Source organism: Carassius gibelio, chromosome A21 (assembly GCF_023724105.1).
Source record: "Carassius gibelio isolate Cgi1373 ecotype wild population from Czech Republic chromosome A21, carGib1.2-hapl.c, whole genome shotgun sequence".
Classification (NCBI taxonomy): domain Eukaryota; kingdom Metazoa; phylum Chordata; class Actinopteri; order Cypriniformes; family Cyprinidae; genus Carassius; species Carassius gibelio.
In genome coordinates, this window is record NC_068391.1 from 21,160,643 (window position 1) to 21,176,782 (window position 16,140).

Genomic DNA, 16,140 nt, shown 5'->3' on the forward strand with positions numbered 1-16,140 from the left:
GATTTAAAAAATCTTACTAGATGATTATTACAATTAATGGCAAAATTAATGTTTGGAAATGTAAACTGATATTTCCCACAGACATACTACAGCAAAGTATATAAATTACTGGCTAAAAAACCCTTTTTTGGGGTGAAAATACTAATGTGCCTGACTTTTGCACAGTCCTGTACTTTACAAACGACGTTGTTGCTACTTTATAAAGAATGAGCATACAGTAATTCACAGAACTGATTAAAAGACAGTGACAGACAGCACTCATCTTAACTTAATATCAGAGTGAGTGTGTCGCGATCATTAGATGGAGTGCCCATGATCTTCAGTAGAGGGCACTCCACTCAGGACCATTCCACCCATCAACCATCAGATGTCACTTGGACACTAGCACCTCTCATACTGTTGCACCACACCCAAACTACATTACCCATAAGTCTCTGCATCACAATCACCCTGCCACACCTGCACCTCATTCATCAGCCAATTTCCTTGCCACACCTGCACCTCATTTACACACACACACATATAAGCAGCACACTCACTCTCACTCACTGCGAAGTCTTGTTTAGCCAGTCTGACATTTCCGAGTGGTTTCCTTGTGTTTTCCTTCTGTACCTGACCTTTGGATTGTTTATACCGACTCTGATTCTCTGCTGCTTGCCCCCGACATCTGCTTGTTTCTGTTATCGATTCTGATTATCCCTACATACCTGACGCCATTACTGATCATTGCCTTTCTGACCATTCTCATCATTAAAGTTCTGCACATGGATCCGAACGTCTCTGTCTCATCATTACAGAGTGACAGAGATACAGTAGAAACATTATGTGTGCTTTTATATTAAACAATGACCCAGATCATGAAATACATTTATTAGGCTTAGAGTAAGGGAAGCTTGGGAAATGAGAGCATCCAAGGAGTGTGTGAAAACTATGGATTTATTTTAAATATTTTGTATGTTCTTTAATGTTATCCATAATTTTTTGAAGCTTTTTTAATTTTTTTTTTTTATAAGTATCTGTTCTGGCACTGTTTAGGCACCGGTACCGTAAATGGCACCGGTATCATAAAAACCCCAATCGATACCCAACCTTAGTGCCACATTGCACTGGGTGTATGCTACGGCCTTTTATTTTAATGGTCCCCTGACAGATATTCTACTGATTAGAAGTAATTTTTGCAAGTACATGTCAACTTATTCTACTAACCCTAACCTAAGAGTCTAGTAATACTCTATGCTATTGAGATTGAATAAGAGAGTGAGAATGAATTAGTTGACCTGTAGCTGCAAATTATTTTGATTAATTAGACAGGTGACATGTAGTAGTAAAGTTACTTAAAGACCCATTGCAGTTAAAATCATGTTTTAAACATTGATAAAACCGTGTTTTTATTCCGTTGTTGAGTTACGTATTGCAAGAGTTCAGAATTAAAATGTCCATTGAGTGGTAAATAACAAACCCCCTCCACCAAACCCAACACTGAACCTACCCGACAGTATTAACGAATGCAAGTGATGATGATAATAATAATAATAATAATAATAATAATAATAATTAAAAAACATTCACTGATGCAAACGTGCTGTTTTATTTTCCTTATAGGTGAGTTTGAGCTGTTCTGTTAGCTTTATGGGATTCATACCAGAGTGAATTTGAATAAACGCATTCACTCTCCGAAACCATTTATCCAATATTGCCACTTGCCACTGTGTAGCGTTCACCACTTCAGTTAACAGTGAAAGTGGAGCAGGTCTGAGCTGCTGTGATTGGGCGGAGGACAAGACTAATTTGTATATTCATGGTTTAATCCTATACTTAATGAGATAAGGGTGAAGGGATACATTCAAACCATTTTAAAACATAAATTATTATTGGGGAAAAAACATTCATATGTGTATTTATGATTATCAACGATGAGTTTTAAGGAATGAAATTAGTGACTGCAAGAAGATAGCAGAATGTCTAAAGTGGACCCTTTTCTGTAAACCCATATCTTAGCTTTAAAAGTGATTGCATGGTTTTAAATAGACTGGGGGGAAATGTGTTGAAGCTGTCCATGTATTGATATCATGTGATATATTTTTATCTCAACAACTGAAAACTGTTAAGTGCTCTCACATTCTGTGAATATCAAACAAGATGAGTGTGTGCATGTGAATGTGTCCTCATTTAGAACGTTAGGAAAACATTTGTGCATGTGTGCATTTGTGCAGCTTTATCACCATTCTTTTCTTTCAGCTGATGATTCAGAATCTTAAAATTGTATGATTTATCATGCTTTCAGCTGGCGGAGTGGGAGTTATGCACCTCAATCAGTGAAACACAAAGACTGCCTTCAGCTAACCGCTGATTAAAAAATAGTTGTCTTTTTATGCATTGAAATGTCCATTCGATGTCATTCTGACAGTGTTCATGAAATTTCTTGAAGATCCTGTGACAGGTATTGTAAAGCTTATGAGGTGGAGAGTTATTCTCCATAAATCATTGTGTTTTTTTTTTATCATTATTACAAGCACTATAGCTAAAGGTGATGCCACTAAAATATCTTTGTCTAGGAACATTTCATCCTTCTCTGTTCCCCATCATCACCTCTCTTGGCTGCAGAGCATGTCTGTAATTTCCATATGGAACCAATATAATCATGATTAAATCTGGGCTAAACCAGAGATTTATGCAGCAGATACTCTCTACAGTGGTAGTACAGTGAGGAAAACTGGCCTTTTTCTAGGTCTATCCATGTAAATGCCCATCTGCAATCAAACACCTAATGATTCTAATCAGGATCAGTTTCGAACAGTAAAATCTGCTCGTCCCATACATCCACACTCGCTGTGCCTTCTGTTCAATGCTACAGCGGTTCTGCACTTGTGTGGATGAATGAGGCCAGGCCAGCCAGCAATCACGAAGAGTGCCCTGTTATTCACACTGAGAAGCCTGCACGCTCGCTGCCTACATTAGCCTTACATAATCAGAGATGACGGGAAAAAAGTGGAGGCTTACAAGAAAAGAGAAAAAGAGAAAGAAAAAAAGATGGAGAGGGGGAGATGTGTGGTGTAAAAAAAGACAAAATCAAATCAGTACACAAAAAAGTTAATGAAATATTTTTTTTTGCTTTATAAGACAAAAACTATTAATAATAATAATAACAACATACACATATACATACAGTATATATACAGTTTTGATCTTATATTTAAAACATCTACTTAAATCTAATCTTGGGGTGCTCTTTATGATATAAAGGTTTTTCCTCTAATATTATTAATTAATGATGTATCTTATTAATTGATACATCAAATATCATTTGCACCTTTTACAAAGGTGTGTTTTAACTAAGAAACGTAAGGCTGTAGATCTGCTGAATATCAAATTGTACCATAGCTTTGTGTTTTTATTTCAATGCATTTGTGTGTGTGCGTGTGTGCGTGTGTGTGTGTGTGTGTGTGTGTGTGTGTTTAACTAGTTTAAGTTTTCATGTAGTAAGTAAAGTTTCAAGCCCCTTTCACACCAAGAACGATAACTATAAAGATAACTATAAAGATAACGATATTAGCGTCCAAACCAGCGAACGATATCGTCTGTTTATTCTGAGCGCACGTGCGTCTGCCGCTTTAAATCCTCGAGCTCGTCACAGCAGGATGGATTCTGATTGGATGTCAATGTTTATATCGTTCATCAGCTGGAAAAAAATTGTTCTGAAAATGATTCCAATGATACCGTTTCTCTATGCCTTTATCGTTATAGTTGTGTTGTGGACTCTGCTATTCTTTAATATTGAGAACGATTTTTAGAACTATATCTTTATCGTTATCTTTATAGTTATCGTGCTTGGTGTGAACGGGCCTTTACTTGTATCACACTTGATGTTGTTCATTGTTTGCTCATAACTGGAGTGCCTAATCATGCAGATTTTTGCAACATGCTCTGAGTAAAAGAAAGTTATTTCCCTTAACTAGTTATGATTAACTATTAATATTCCCCATTTGAGCTGATTCGCTACAACTGCTTGCATACTGTAACTGTATACCAACATGCAATACATTAAATGTAGTTTAAAAGAAAATGATGAGCTGAAAACATTGACACACATAAAAGCTGTAAATTAGTTACAGTAAGTTGCGTAAGTTTGCTCAAATAAAATTATAGTATGTACAGTACAGACGCTCAGTGTATTAAAATGTATTAATCCAACCATGAATCTCCACTTTACTGTTAGTGATTGAGGTTGCTGAATAAATGCACTTACGAATTGTGCCAAACGACTATAAGTCTGTACTATAAAAACATGAATGATTTGGTAATACTTTATTATTACTATTAAATATTAGCATGCATATTACTAGCATTTTGGCTGTTTATTAGAACTTGTAAAGCACATATTCATGATTTATTTTGCTTACCATATTTTAGATCCCTTAATTCAACCCATACCTAAACTGACAACAGCCTTACTATTAATAAGCAGCAAATTAGGAGTTAATCGAGGGAAAACTCTTAGTTAATAGTGAATGTGTTTCTTGTTCTAAATTGTTACTGATAATCTAATAATTAAGGAAAGTAGATGAGGTAAAATAAACCCTATATTAGTTAACATTATCTTTGTTTGTGCTAATGTAGGCAGAAGTGCAAAAATTATGCTTACATTTTACAGTTGGCAACAATTATGATCAGAAATCCTGATTGTGATTTTTTGCAAATTAATTGTGTTTATCTATTGAACTATTATGGAGCACATTGCTAGGTTTTAATTGTCTAAAACTAGAGTAAAATAAATAAATAAATAGGACATTTGACACCAAATTAAATGCTGATAAAATTAAAACTAATAGGTGTTTTAAAAATTGGATGTAATAATAATAATAATAATAATAATAATAATAATAATAATTGTATTGTACAGGATAATGGTTTTATTTGTTACTTAGAGCGTAAAGGTGTTTTTAGTATTCCTATTCTTTAGTATTTTTTATTCTTTCTTTCTTTATTTTATTATTTATATATTTTTTTTTTTTTTAAAAATGCAGATGTCAGATGTTTATCTGCAGATTTTTTATTGTATTTTTTTTTATTTTTTTATTTTTTTGTATGATCAGATCAGAGAGTGAACTACCCATAAGAAGAGCAGGACTTCTGCGCTATTACAGGACGCTCTACTACAGATACAGCAGAAGTTACTGTAGGTGGACAGGCTCAGTGGAGTGTGTCTGACAGCTGTGTATGGAGAACAGCTCAAGAGAACAGACAGTACCACTCCAAGCATCCAATACCAAAATGATGCATGAATAGACATACATCTGATCTTTCCATCAACTGTTTAGAAGCAGACTTCAAACAAACAAATCATGCTTTCTGCAGTCTTAACTCATATATTTGAAGTGAATGTATATATACATAATGAAAGTCACCAGCTGTGAGAAAGGTTTGTTAGATTAGCGCCTACCTAAAGCAACCCTGGCAGCCGAGGCATCATAGTTGATCCAGAAGGATACCCAGGACAGGATGGTGATTAGGATGGAAGGCATGTATGTCTGCAGAATGAAGTAGCCGATGTTTCTCTTAAGCTTGAAGCTCAGGGAGAGGCGAGGATACGAACCTGGATGAAAATAGCAATTAGCCAGATTCATTAAATGTTTTTTGTATACTTTAAAAGCCTTTTATATTTTGCTTTAGAAACTGAATAAGTCCCACTCACAATTTGCTCTGTCAATCATACTTAAGCATCTATTTGGACTAGACACTCTACTATACGTGATATTCACATTTGTGCATCAAGGCTTCGTAATATCATAGGATGAAAGTGATGCTCAAACACATTCAAATTATTACTTTTACGGTTTATTAAGGTAATTTATATATGCAAATATCTCTATATCGCCTTTTTACAGGATAATACAGTGAAGGGGAGGCAGAAAAGACAAAAGAGAAAAACAGAGGAGAGGATCGGGAGAAGACTTTAAACCAATAATAGTGTTACTGCATGTTGATGAAGTCAAGAAATAATGTGCATTAACATTACTCTACAAATGCAAAGATTACCTAAAATACAACGGAAATTTTCCATAAAGTGATCATAAATGTAATCCATTGTATTCTTGCGCTGTAATCAAAGTTTACTGTGCACTGGTTGAGAGACAGAACCAAATTCAAATCCTTATTCCACATCTACATCCTCAGCTACCGAGCAAAGAAGCATGTTTTATATATGCATGCCTTCACAAAAGTACATCAGGAAAAGATTTTTAGTGATGAACAACACAAATGTTACTCTGTACATCAGCCAAAATGAGAGAGAAATGCAAAACCACTTTAGTACTGCCTTTTCCATTTTTGGAATACACTGCTAGAATTGAACTTATTTAGGGTTAGGTTTAGTTATAGGAGATATAATGATGCATTGTTACTGTACATTTTCAGAACGATTTATTTAAGATTCTAGATTGTCACAAAACATAATAATGGAGTAAAGGTTTTCCATGTTGATCGGCACCTAGACTGAATGGTGTAGTCTTTATTCTTAAAAACCAGCAAGCTTGGTAGAGTGGTCAGAGTTTAACTTCATCCCCTTAGGCACGCTGACCCAGACATTATTTCCAAAGACTGTGTCTACAGCTGACCTCATGACTTGCATGACAAATTCATGAATATGCACTCAATGAATAAATCAAACAACATTGTGGTAAATAACTTATAAGAACACTCTGTTTCTTGTTTCTAGTGTGTGTGTTTTATTCTCAGATCAAGGTTACGTCTTACAGCCGCTGGAGGCCTCGCCATGCCAAAATGAGACGGTTCATCAATCCCGACATTTTTTTTAGAGATGTAAGGAAATATATATAATTTAGGAAATATGTGCTTGTGGTGAAGTTTCTGCAACACAGATATTATGTACCCTTTTGCCTGTTTTGCGTCAGTTTCAAAGTGAAATGTCTAGTGAGTGGTGCTAAAACACACATTCAACACTTGACCGTGACACATTTTTATGAAGTGGCTTCAGGCACGTTTTCTGGCGATCCAGAATTAAAATGCACAGTGAGGGTTATTAAAAGGTTAATGCTTTATTATGTTGGGAAAAAAAAACAAAGCCCCTCCACCAAACCCAACCCTAGACCTACCTGATAGTGTTAATGAAAGCAAAAGTGATATAAAACACATTCGCTGATGCAACTGTGCTATTTTAACTTCCTTATAATCTGCTTTGGGTTGATTTTCATACCAGAGCTCTTCAAGTGCAACTCTGTATTTTATAAGCCACTGACAACTTAATGCATTAAAAAACCCATACATATGAAGCTGTATATGTGATGCTAATGGTCAGAAGTATCAATTTTCAAATCTCACAGCATGTTAAAATAATTTTGAAGTCATAACGTAATATTGTGCATGAAATTGTGTGAAATTTAGGCTCTCTAAATGGAAACTTTGGTGAAAAGGGGATAAAAGTTGTCTGAGTTTTACTGCCTCTAGTGTTCATTTCAGCTGGAAATTGCAGTGATTTAAGTTTTGCAGAAATGTAGACAGAGGCATGCATTTCCAATGAGCCTGAGTATGATATGTATAGTATATGTGCCTGAATGAGAATAGTTCTCAACCTCAGAGTTCCCTAATAAGTGGAGAAGTTGAAAACATAATGCATTTAGGAAAACCTAATTGGTATTTTCAGCAAAGTAAAGAGTAAACTTCACCTGGTTATCTCTTAATCATATATTTATCTCAGTTCTCAGCTTGTTCCTGAAGTGTTGTGTAGTTTGGATTTATTACCTGTGGAAAACACCACGTTTTTAGAGATGAGTTTGTAGTCCACTATGGAGAACTGAGGGAGCTCTATCCTTTCAACCCCCGTCACTGCATGGTCTCCTCCTCGCCAGTAAAACTCAATATCATCTGTGGTGTAGCCATCTGAGGGAAACACAGACAGATAGTAAAACAGATTTGGGGGGATGACATGTAACTGAGGGCTCATTTGCTGCTCTGAAGGCCTAAAAGAATGCTACATAACCAATTAATAAAATCATAAGTCATTTATTGGCCATGAAATAAATAATCCAGCTCACTGTCCCAGTTTATGCCAGTCCGCATTCTCTTGCAATTCCCAGCCCATCACACAAATGAACACACACTTGCACAGCTAACATAAGTTGATTAGTTAGTGACCCAAAAAACAAGATGTTTATAAAACTACACTCACAGCTGTGATGTTGCCTGGACATATGCCACATTAAACAACAATAAACACTAGGAAAGATATGAAATAGCTCTTACTTCTTCTTACATGGTTGAAAGAATGACAACTTTGCCAGGTCATAAACAGACATTTAAAGCAAACTGCAAAATAAACGACAGCAGCTACAATGTTGTTATTCATTACAAACCTTGTATATTATAACTTAAAATGTAAATGCTAAGATGTGTACAATTCTAAATGATGAAAGTGTGTTCAAGTTCAGCTGTGAACATCTACTACATCTGAAACGAGCTCTGAAATGCCATGATATGATTTATGTGTAACGTGTTTGTGCCTCATTGTTTTATTTTTTTGTGGACTTGAGGCCAAGCTGGACCTGTGTTATTAGAGAGTGCAGGATAAGCGCATGCAAGCCTTGGGTCAAACTCATTGTCAAGTCAAATCATACGGCAGTATGTTTCTGAGCTCAGCTGCAGAAAAAAAGCCATCATAAATATTCAAGCAAAACATGAGGTATTTTGTTTGCTTCAGTGCTCTCTGTGCTGAAACAGACAGAAACACGAACAGCAGCCCATGAAGTCAGCCATAAATGATTAAGAAACATCTTATTTTATCGGGGCAAACAGCAGAAAACTCTCTTGGCCTTGCATAATCCACTCGTGGACGATCCTCCAGTTATCAGACTGATGGCCAAAACACGAGAGAACAGTAGATCAGAGAAAAAGATCCAAAGCAGGAGAATGAGAGAGGAGTCAATGAAGCACAGCGGTCCCACGTAAACACCCAAGCTACAAAAGATTATGAAAGAGCAAGATGTTTCATCAAAATAAGCACATTTTGAAAAAGCAGCTGTATTCTACCCAGCACACAAGACTTGAGTCATTCTACATATGCATTACATAAAACATACAACAGACCAATGGTTTTTGGCAAGTGCTGTTATTCTCCAAGGGTTTGTGAGCACATTAATATATTGTGTGGTTACATTTATAAGAAAGTAAAGCAAATATGCAGTAATACTTTAGTTTAGGCTCTAATTCACACTATTAACTAGTCGCTTATTAGCATGCATATTACTGGTATACTGGCTGTTTATCAGAGCTCAAAAAGCACATATTGAAATGATGTCGTATTCTGTATGAGCATATTTTAGATTCTTTAATGTGGTTAGTTCACCCAAGAATGGACATTTTTCAGAAGTTCATGTGAAATAAAGTACGCGCATCTGTAATAAAACGTCCCCCACACAGCTCCGGGGGGGTGAATAATGCCCCCCCTGCAATGAATAAAGGGTGAATCCATGTGTTTTTGTAAGATAACAAAGGACAGCAAGTCTCCTCTTGGCTGATTTCGAAATCTTTACAAATCCTCATTTTGTGCTTCTAATTCATGACCAACATTTAGTTGTGTTCTCTCTCTAACCACTAACATCCGCACGCACATCTACCAATTCCCAACAGTCTGCAGAAGTGAGAAAAACAAGTGTTTATTATGTTTGAAATCTGGATATTTATCTTACAAAAACGCATGGATTCACGACAGGGGGCTTTATTCACCCCCCGGAGCCGTGTGAGGGACGTTTTATTATAGATGCGTGCACTTTATTTCACGTCTTCTGAACTGTTGACAACAAACACCCGTTTACCCCCATTGCAAGACTTGGAAGAGCAAGAACAGTTTTAAACATAACTTTGCTTGTATTATTCTGAAAGAGGAAAGTCGCACAAACCTACGATGCTTCAAGGGTGAGTAGAAGATGGACAGATTTCATTCTCGGGTGAACTAACCCTTTAATACTAACCATACTAATACTAACTATTAATAAACAGCACATTAGGAGTTTATTGGGCAAGAGTCATAGTTAACCGTTAGTTAATAGTGAGAACTGGACCTTAAAATAAAGTGTGACCAAAATTCGGTTATACCATAAGCCCAAATTACATCCTTTTCCTCTTTTATTTTATTAACATTTTTTTATTTTAAGGAAATATGTATATAAATAAATACATAATGTATTAATTCAATACATTTGTTTGTGAAATGTTAGCATAGATGATCCATGTCTTAATGTCCAGTCGTGAATTAAGTGCCTAAAGTTCCAGATTGATTCAGCTTTCACTACATCACTTGTTTCTGTTCAAACATTACACCACAGAAAACATAAGATCATATTGTTTTGCAGGGAATAATGGCATTTGTGTGGTTATTTGGGTCATTCAAAGCCACTTAACTCCATTGTTTCTATGTCATTGAGCCCGGTTTAGCAAATAAGCTTTTGCTAACATTCTTGTCAGGGCTCTTACATCACTGCATGCATGAGGAGAAGCAAGAGCAATTCAATACTGTTCAGCTAATTCAATAGTCATCTCTTACAAAACCTAGTTAACTGTTTACGGCTTTTTAACTGCCTCTTAAACTTCTTTTGCAAAGCACATAGGATACCTCGCTGTTAGCATACTGCTTACATATGCACATAATGGTCACTGAAATAATGGGTTAAATGGGTAACAGTTTTTTCCCTTACAGTGGTTTGGTTAAAGTGTTATAGCCAAACCAACCAGCAGCAAGGTGGTAAATCACAGCAGCTTTACATATCATAACTTTTATTTAAAGCAAAATTTGATAATTGGACAAAAGACAAAGGTGAAATAATCCCCTGAAGAACTGCAAATGACACAACTGAAATAAAAATGATGGTGAAATACAATCATTTTTCATAGAAGTTCTAAAATTTACCTGACTTAAACATTGTCAAAATCAAGGATTGACATGTGAAAGTGCCTTAGAAATGACATAAATGACAGTATCTTAGAAGAGTTTTGGAAAGGCTTTATGTTATGTGAGCTTAGAGTATAATGCCAAAAAATGCTGCCCAGTTAGGCAGCTCACAGAGCGTTTAGTCCATGACTCGTAAACAGTCATGCTGTGAAATTTGCTGAAATATCTCATGTGTGCATGCAAACAAACGTTCTGAAAATTGCCTCGCATGAAAGCATTATGGAAATTTATAAGGATTAAAAAATAAATAACCTGCAGTTAGGATGCACTTCAATAGTGTCTGAACTGCTCTTAATAAGGGCTGGTCTGTCTAAAAAAAGAATGGAGAAAAAAATATCAAACCTCACCCCAGAGTGTCGAGGTGGGACCCGAGGAGCAAAATGCCCTCTAGTTATATATCTTCTGATTCTTATTCATATGCATATTATGGAATCGCCTGCTAGCACATTCAACAAGAAAGAAAAACAAATCTAGATGGGGAAAGTCTTCAGCATCTCTGTAGAAATGCTGGATCTAGACAGTTCAAAGCTTCTTTAATCCTATTTCTAGCGTGCAATTAAAAGTGTCCCTGAACTCACACATGGTGTATCATCTCCTTAACTTTGCACAAACAAAGCACAGGAGAATCTAAGTCAAAACAAGACATCTACACAAGCAAGCCTCTCTATACAGCAGAGGAGATATGCAGTCTCAGAACTGCTTCTGCCGGCTGCTGGCTTCGACAGAGCAGAACATTTGAGTAATATACAAGGGCCTGAAAAGACCAGATTAGGCCATCAAAAGTAAAATAAAAGTAAAACAACATTCCATTTCTCTATTTGTAAAACAGATTTTGCATAACAAAAACATTACTCAACCTGGACGCTCTGCAGGCTACTTTCTAGTAGGGGGGGTTTGGCGCCACGGTTTGTTTCCAGGCAGAACATTAAAGAATTCGACACACACGTCTTCCAGAAATCCAGTATAATTCAACAAATCCGATGATGACTTCGAAACTCCTGAAGTGTTTCCACTTTTGTGTCCCATATGCATCAGACATTTAGCCAACGGTCCGTGACATCTGAGGCTGAAACTACCACGAAATAAGCACTGGAAATGTTGTGGACAAATTACACTGATTATACATTTTCATATGCATGAAAAATTAATTTGAGGCGTGATTAAAAATATTGATTATTTTCAAGCATAACATTGTGTTTTTTAGCTATAGGACAATTTTTTATTTGTTTTGTCACATAATTCAAATAGTCTGGGAAACTTTTTGTCATGCCTTCATCATTGATTTTCAACACTTATTCAATCTTTGTACATTGTATTTATTCCTAACCATTTACAATATTTATTGAATCATTATTATTATTATTTAGGGAACACTTCAGGTAACAATTCTCACTATTAAGATGTTGCTTATTAGCATGCATATTAATATTTCCAAACAGCTGATAAAAACCAGTCCAGTCCATCAGTGAACATCTGGTAAAGACAAAAGAAAAGTTCAAAAATTCATAATAACACTTCCTCCAATGCTAAAGTTCTCCAACATATTCCTTTAACAGATTAATATGCAACCATGCACACATTATCACAGTCCCTGGTGCTCTGTGTAGATGCCTGATATATTTAGATCAAACTTGACAACAAGAAAGTTTGTAATGAGGTGAGTTTGCCAGGACGTTCTCTACCAATGTTGTCTCCAATTAAGCTGAAGTCTAGAAAGACAAGCACAAATGAACAGAGAGGCAGCGGTTCTCAATGAGGAGCTTAACCTGTCTGTCCCTTGTCTGGTGGTTTGCCATCAGAGTAAAGATCAGCACCTGGTACAATGACACTTCACACTCTATGTATCGATCTCTCAACACAAAACTCTTTAACATCTAGAGAGGCCACAGAGCACATGCCGCTTATATTGCATTTCAAGTTAATTTCAGCTTAACCTGCGATGCATAATGGTATTCATGCTGCCTTATAATACAAAAAAAATTGATTAAGATATATTTATATGTGACCCTGGATCACAAAATCAGTATTATGTCTCTGGGGTATATTTGTAGCAATAGCCAACAATACCTTGTATGGGTCAAAATTATTTTACGCAAAAAAATATTATTCCATATTCCCGTTGTTCCATTAAGATCATTTTCTCAAAATTCCCCTCCGTAAATATATATCAAAACGTAACTTTTGAATTTTCTCAATATTCAGATTTTTTTGCACCCTCAGATTCCAGATGTTCTAATAGTTGTATCTCAGACAAATATTGTCCTATCATAACAAACCTTACATCATTATACATATTATTTATTCAGACTGTTAAATGCAAATAAAGGGACAGACAGGTTAAGCTCCTCTCTGTGATGCAGTGTTTCTGAGCAACTGCATCACAATGAAAACACAAATAACCAGAAACTAGCTTTTTTTGTTTGTTTCCATTAAGAAAGCCTAATTTTCACACAATTCCTTGCACAATATTATTTCATGACTTCAAAATGATTAGCATGCTGTGAAATTTGAAAACGGATACTTTTTGACCATTAGCATCACATATGCAACTTCATACTGTATGTATAGGTTTTCTAATGCAGTAGGTTTGCTCAGTAGCTCACACGATACAGCATTTCTCTTGTGCGCTGAAGAGCTCTAGTTACAATTATGTGAAACTACTGTACACTGTAAAAAATTTCTTGTTGTTTTTACAAAAACTTTTTGGCAGCTGTGGTTGCCAGAATAATTTTGTAAAAATACAGAAAACTGTAAACACATTTACGTCAAAAACTGTTAATTTTACAATATAAAGCTGTAATTTACAAACAAGAAAATGTGAATATAAACCAGTAAATTCAACAACACACAAAATTAAATATGTTTTGTACCTTGAAAATACTGACAACCACCATAATAATAAAGATGGTACTGTATAAGAGAAAGCCACATGAAGTATCAAAGCTCATCACAAGTAGCTTCACCACAAGCAGAAGTATATATTAACATATAGAAGGTGCACATTTATGGAAACACAAAACACCATCATGGTAACACACGTGATACTTAAATAATGCAAAAAACTTTCATTAAGCAACAGAAGATGTAACATAAAGCTCAAATGTACATAACTGATAACAAGAACTATTTAAAAACATGATTATTTAAACAAAATACTTTCAAACGTGGAGTGTCACGCAGGGAATTCTGGGAATATCAGTTTACAGTTTTAGACTGTAAATTATACATTGATTTGTTCTTTTTTTACTTCTAAAAGCTGTATAATTAACAGAATTTTACTGTAAATTTACATTAAATGCTTTGTTAGATCTTTTACAGTTTTTCCCTGTATATAGTATGGGAACTTACTGTTAACCTATTATCAGTTTTTTTCCGTAGGGTTTTTACAAAATTTTACAGTTAAAATTACACTTATTTTTTACAGTGTACAGTTTATGATCGAAGCAAGTATATTTATTAATGTTTTTGGAATGTCACTTAAGTACTATCAGGCCTTTACTGTTCTCTTGTTGACCATGGATTGTGCATCACTGGAGGTCTCAGCTTTGACTAGACAACTGCTGTCACAGTTTCTGCATTCATTAGTGAGTAGATGAATGCATTCGTGCTGTTGCTAATTTGTTATTGTACCTTTATTAGAGTTACATTTAGTCTGGTCATACATCATGGCAGATATTCGGTTTGTAGCTCTCCTTAGGGCCAAGTCACAGTTCATTTCTCCATGCATGACATTTTCTCAAGACGTAGACAGAGCACCCAACAGCTCAAATGGGGGGTGGGTTTGGGGGGCTTTGATGAAGTAGGAGCTGCACTGAAATTCCCGGAAACACAGAAAGTGTAATCCCGGCCATCTAGTTATTGTGACCTACAGTATGTTTTGCAAAGCTGCACTGTTTCTACTCGCACCTCTTACGTCCAATTAGGCTTGAAGGAAAAATGTGTATGCTGCAACTTTTGGGTTCCTGTTTACAGTAATTATGATGCAGTTCATGCCCTTTTGAGGTGATTTCCCTCCAATTCCCAGGCAGTGTTGGGGAGGAACTGGTTACATATAACTAAATTACGTAATTTAGTTACAAAATAAATGTAACTGTAATCTGGCTGAGCTACTGAGAAAGAAATGGGTAATTAAATTACAGTTACTTATGATAACCTAAGATTCCCTTTGAATATTTTCACAAACATACAGATTTAAAATATGGGACATCAATGTTTCAGGAGTTGAGGACACAGAATAGGACAACTGTTTAATTTCCTATTTGGTTTATATATAATATATGATTTTTTTATTTTTCAGTGGCTTCCAAACATATACATAACTAAAGTCTGAAAACATAGTATTCAGTACAAACTGGGCTACAATAATATATAAATAGCATGTATGTACATGGTTGTGATTTTGAGAAAACAATGTTTATGCGTGGTTAGTGAAAAACTACAATTTTGAAGTCACTGAAATAAGGTCATAAAACAAATACAGAACATTTGTTCACAAGACTGTCAAATCTGAAGCTTGTAGCCTTAAAAACTAAAAATTCCCAGATGCTGAAGATTCAGAGTCTGCTGTTATATAGTTGAGTTAACAAGGTAACATTTGCTTACACATCCAATCATAAATTCTCCCAATGCCTGCCTTTTTAAATATTCATGAGATATTCATGTCAGCAGTTCCAGGTGCTGTGCCTCTTTTCTCTTTTCTTTTCTTTTCTTTTTTTTTCTTTTCTTTCTTCAGCAATTGAGAGCATGCTTGCACCTTCATGATATAATCCTTCTTCTTTCACATTTCCCTTGTTCAGTGTCATTAATCTAATTAATAGGCATTAAATTAAAAATAAAGTTTTTACTTTTTTAATGTTTCCTCATAATCTTTAATAGTAAACTGTTTCACATGACATACATCACCATAGGGAATCACAATTTTCTTTCCATGCCAACTTAAAAAAAAAGCGATTATTTACAAACATACGGTGTGAAATCTCAAAACAAGACAAAAATGCATGGGTAACAAATAAGTCCCTTGCCATGACCAAATTACACTACGAACAGATGCACTTTCCATAAGCTAAAGCCTGCGGGTAAGTTTAACAGCCAAGAATAAGAAGGCTGAATCTCCTTTCCTCATTGTCTTAAAACAACCAACCAATGCACATCGTCCTAAATTTACTACGTTAATAGTATTT

General features: G+C 35.4%; 1 protein-coding gene across 2 annotated transcripts in view; it reads right to left on the reverse strand.

The window, feature by feature from the left end:
- Window positions 1-16,140, reverse strand: part of LOC127941325 (gamma-aminobutyric acid receptor subunit beta-2-like) — a 69,838-nt gene that overhangs the window by 11,088 nt on the left and 42,610 nt on the right. For both annotated transcript variants that reach the window (XM_052536272.1, XM_052536271.1), the window contains exons 6-7: window positions 7,759-7,896; window positions 5,441-5,593 (exon numbers count right to left, since the gene is read on the reverse strand). In XM_052536272.1, coding sequence (XP_052392232.1) covers window positions 5,441-5,593; window positions 7,759-7,896 — 291 coding nt within the window. The remainder of the gene's footprint in view (window positions 1-5,440; window positions 5,594-7,758; window positions 7,897-16,140) is intronic.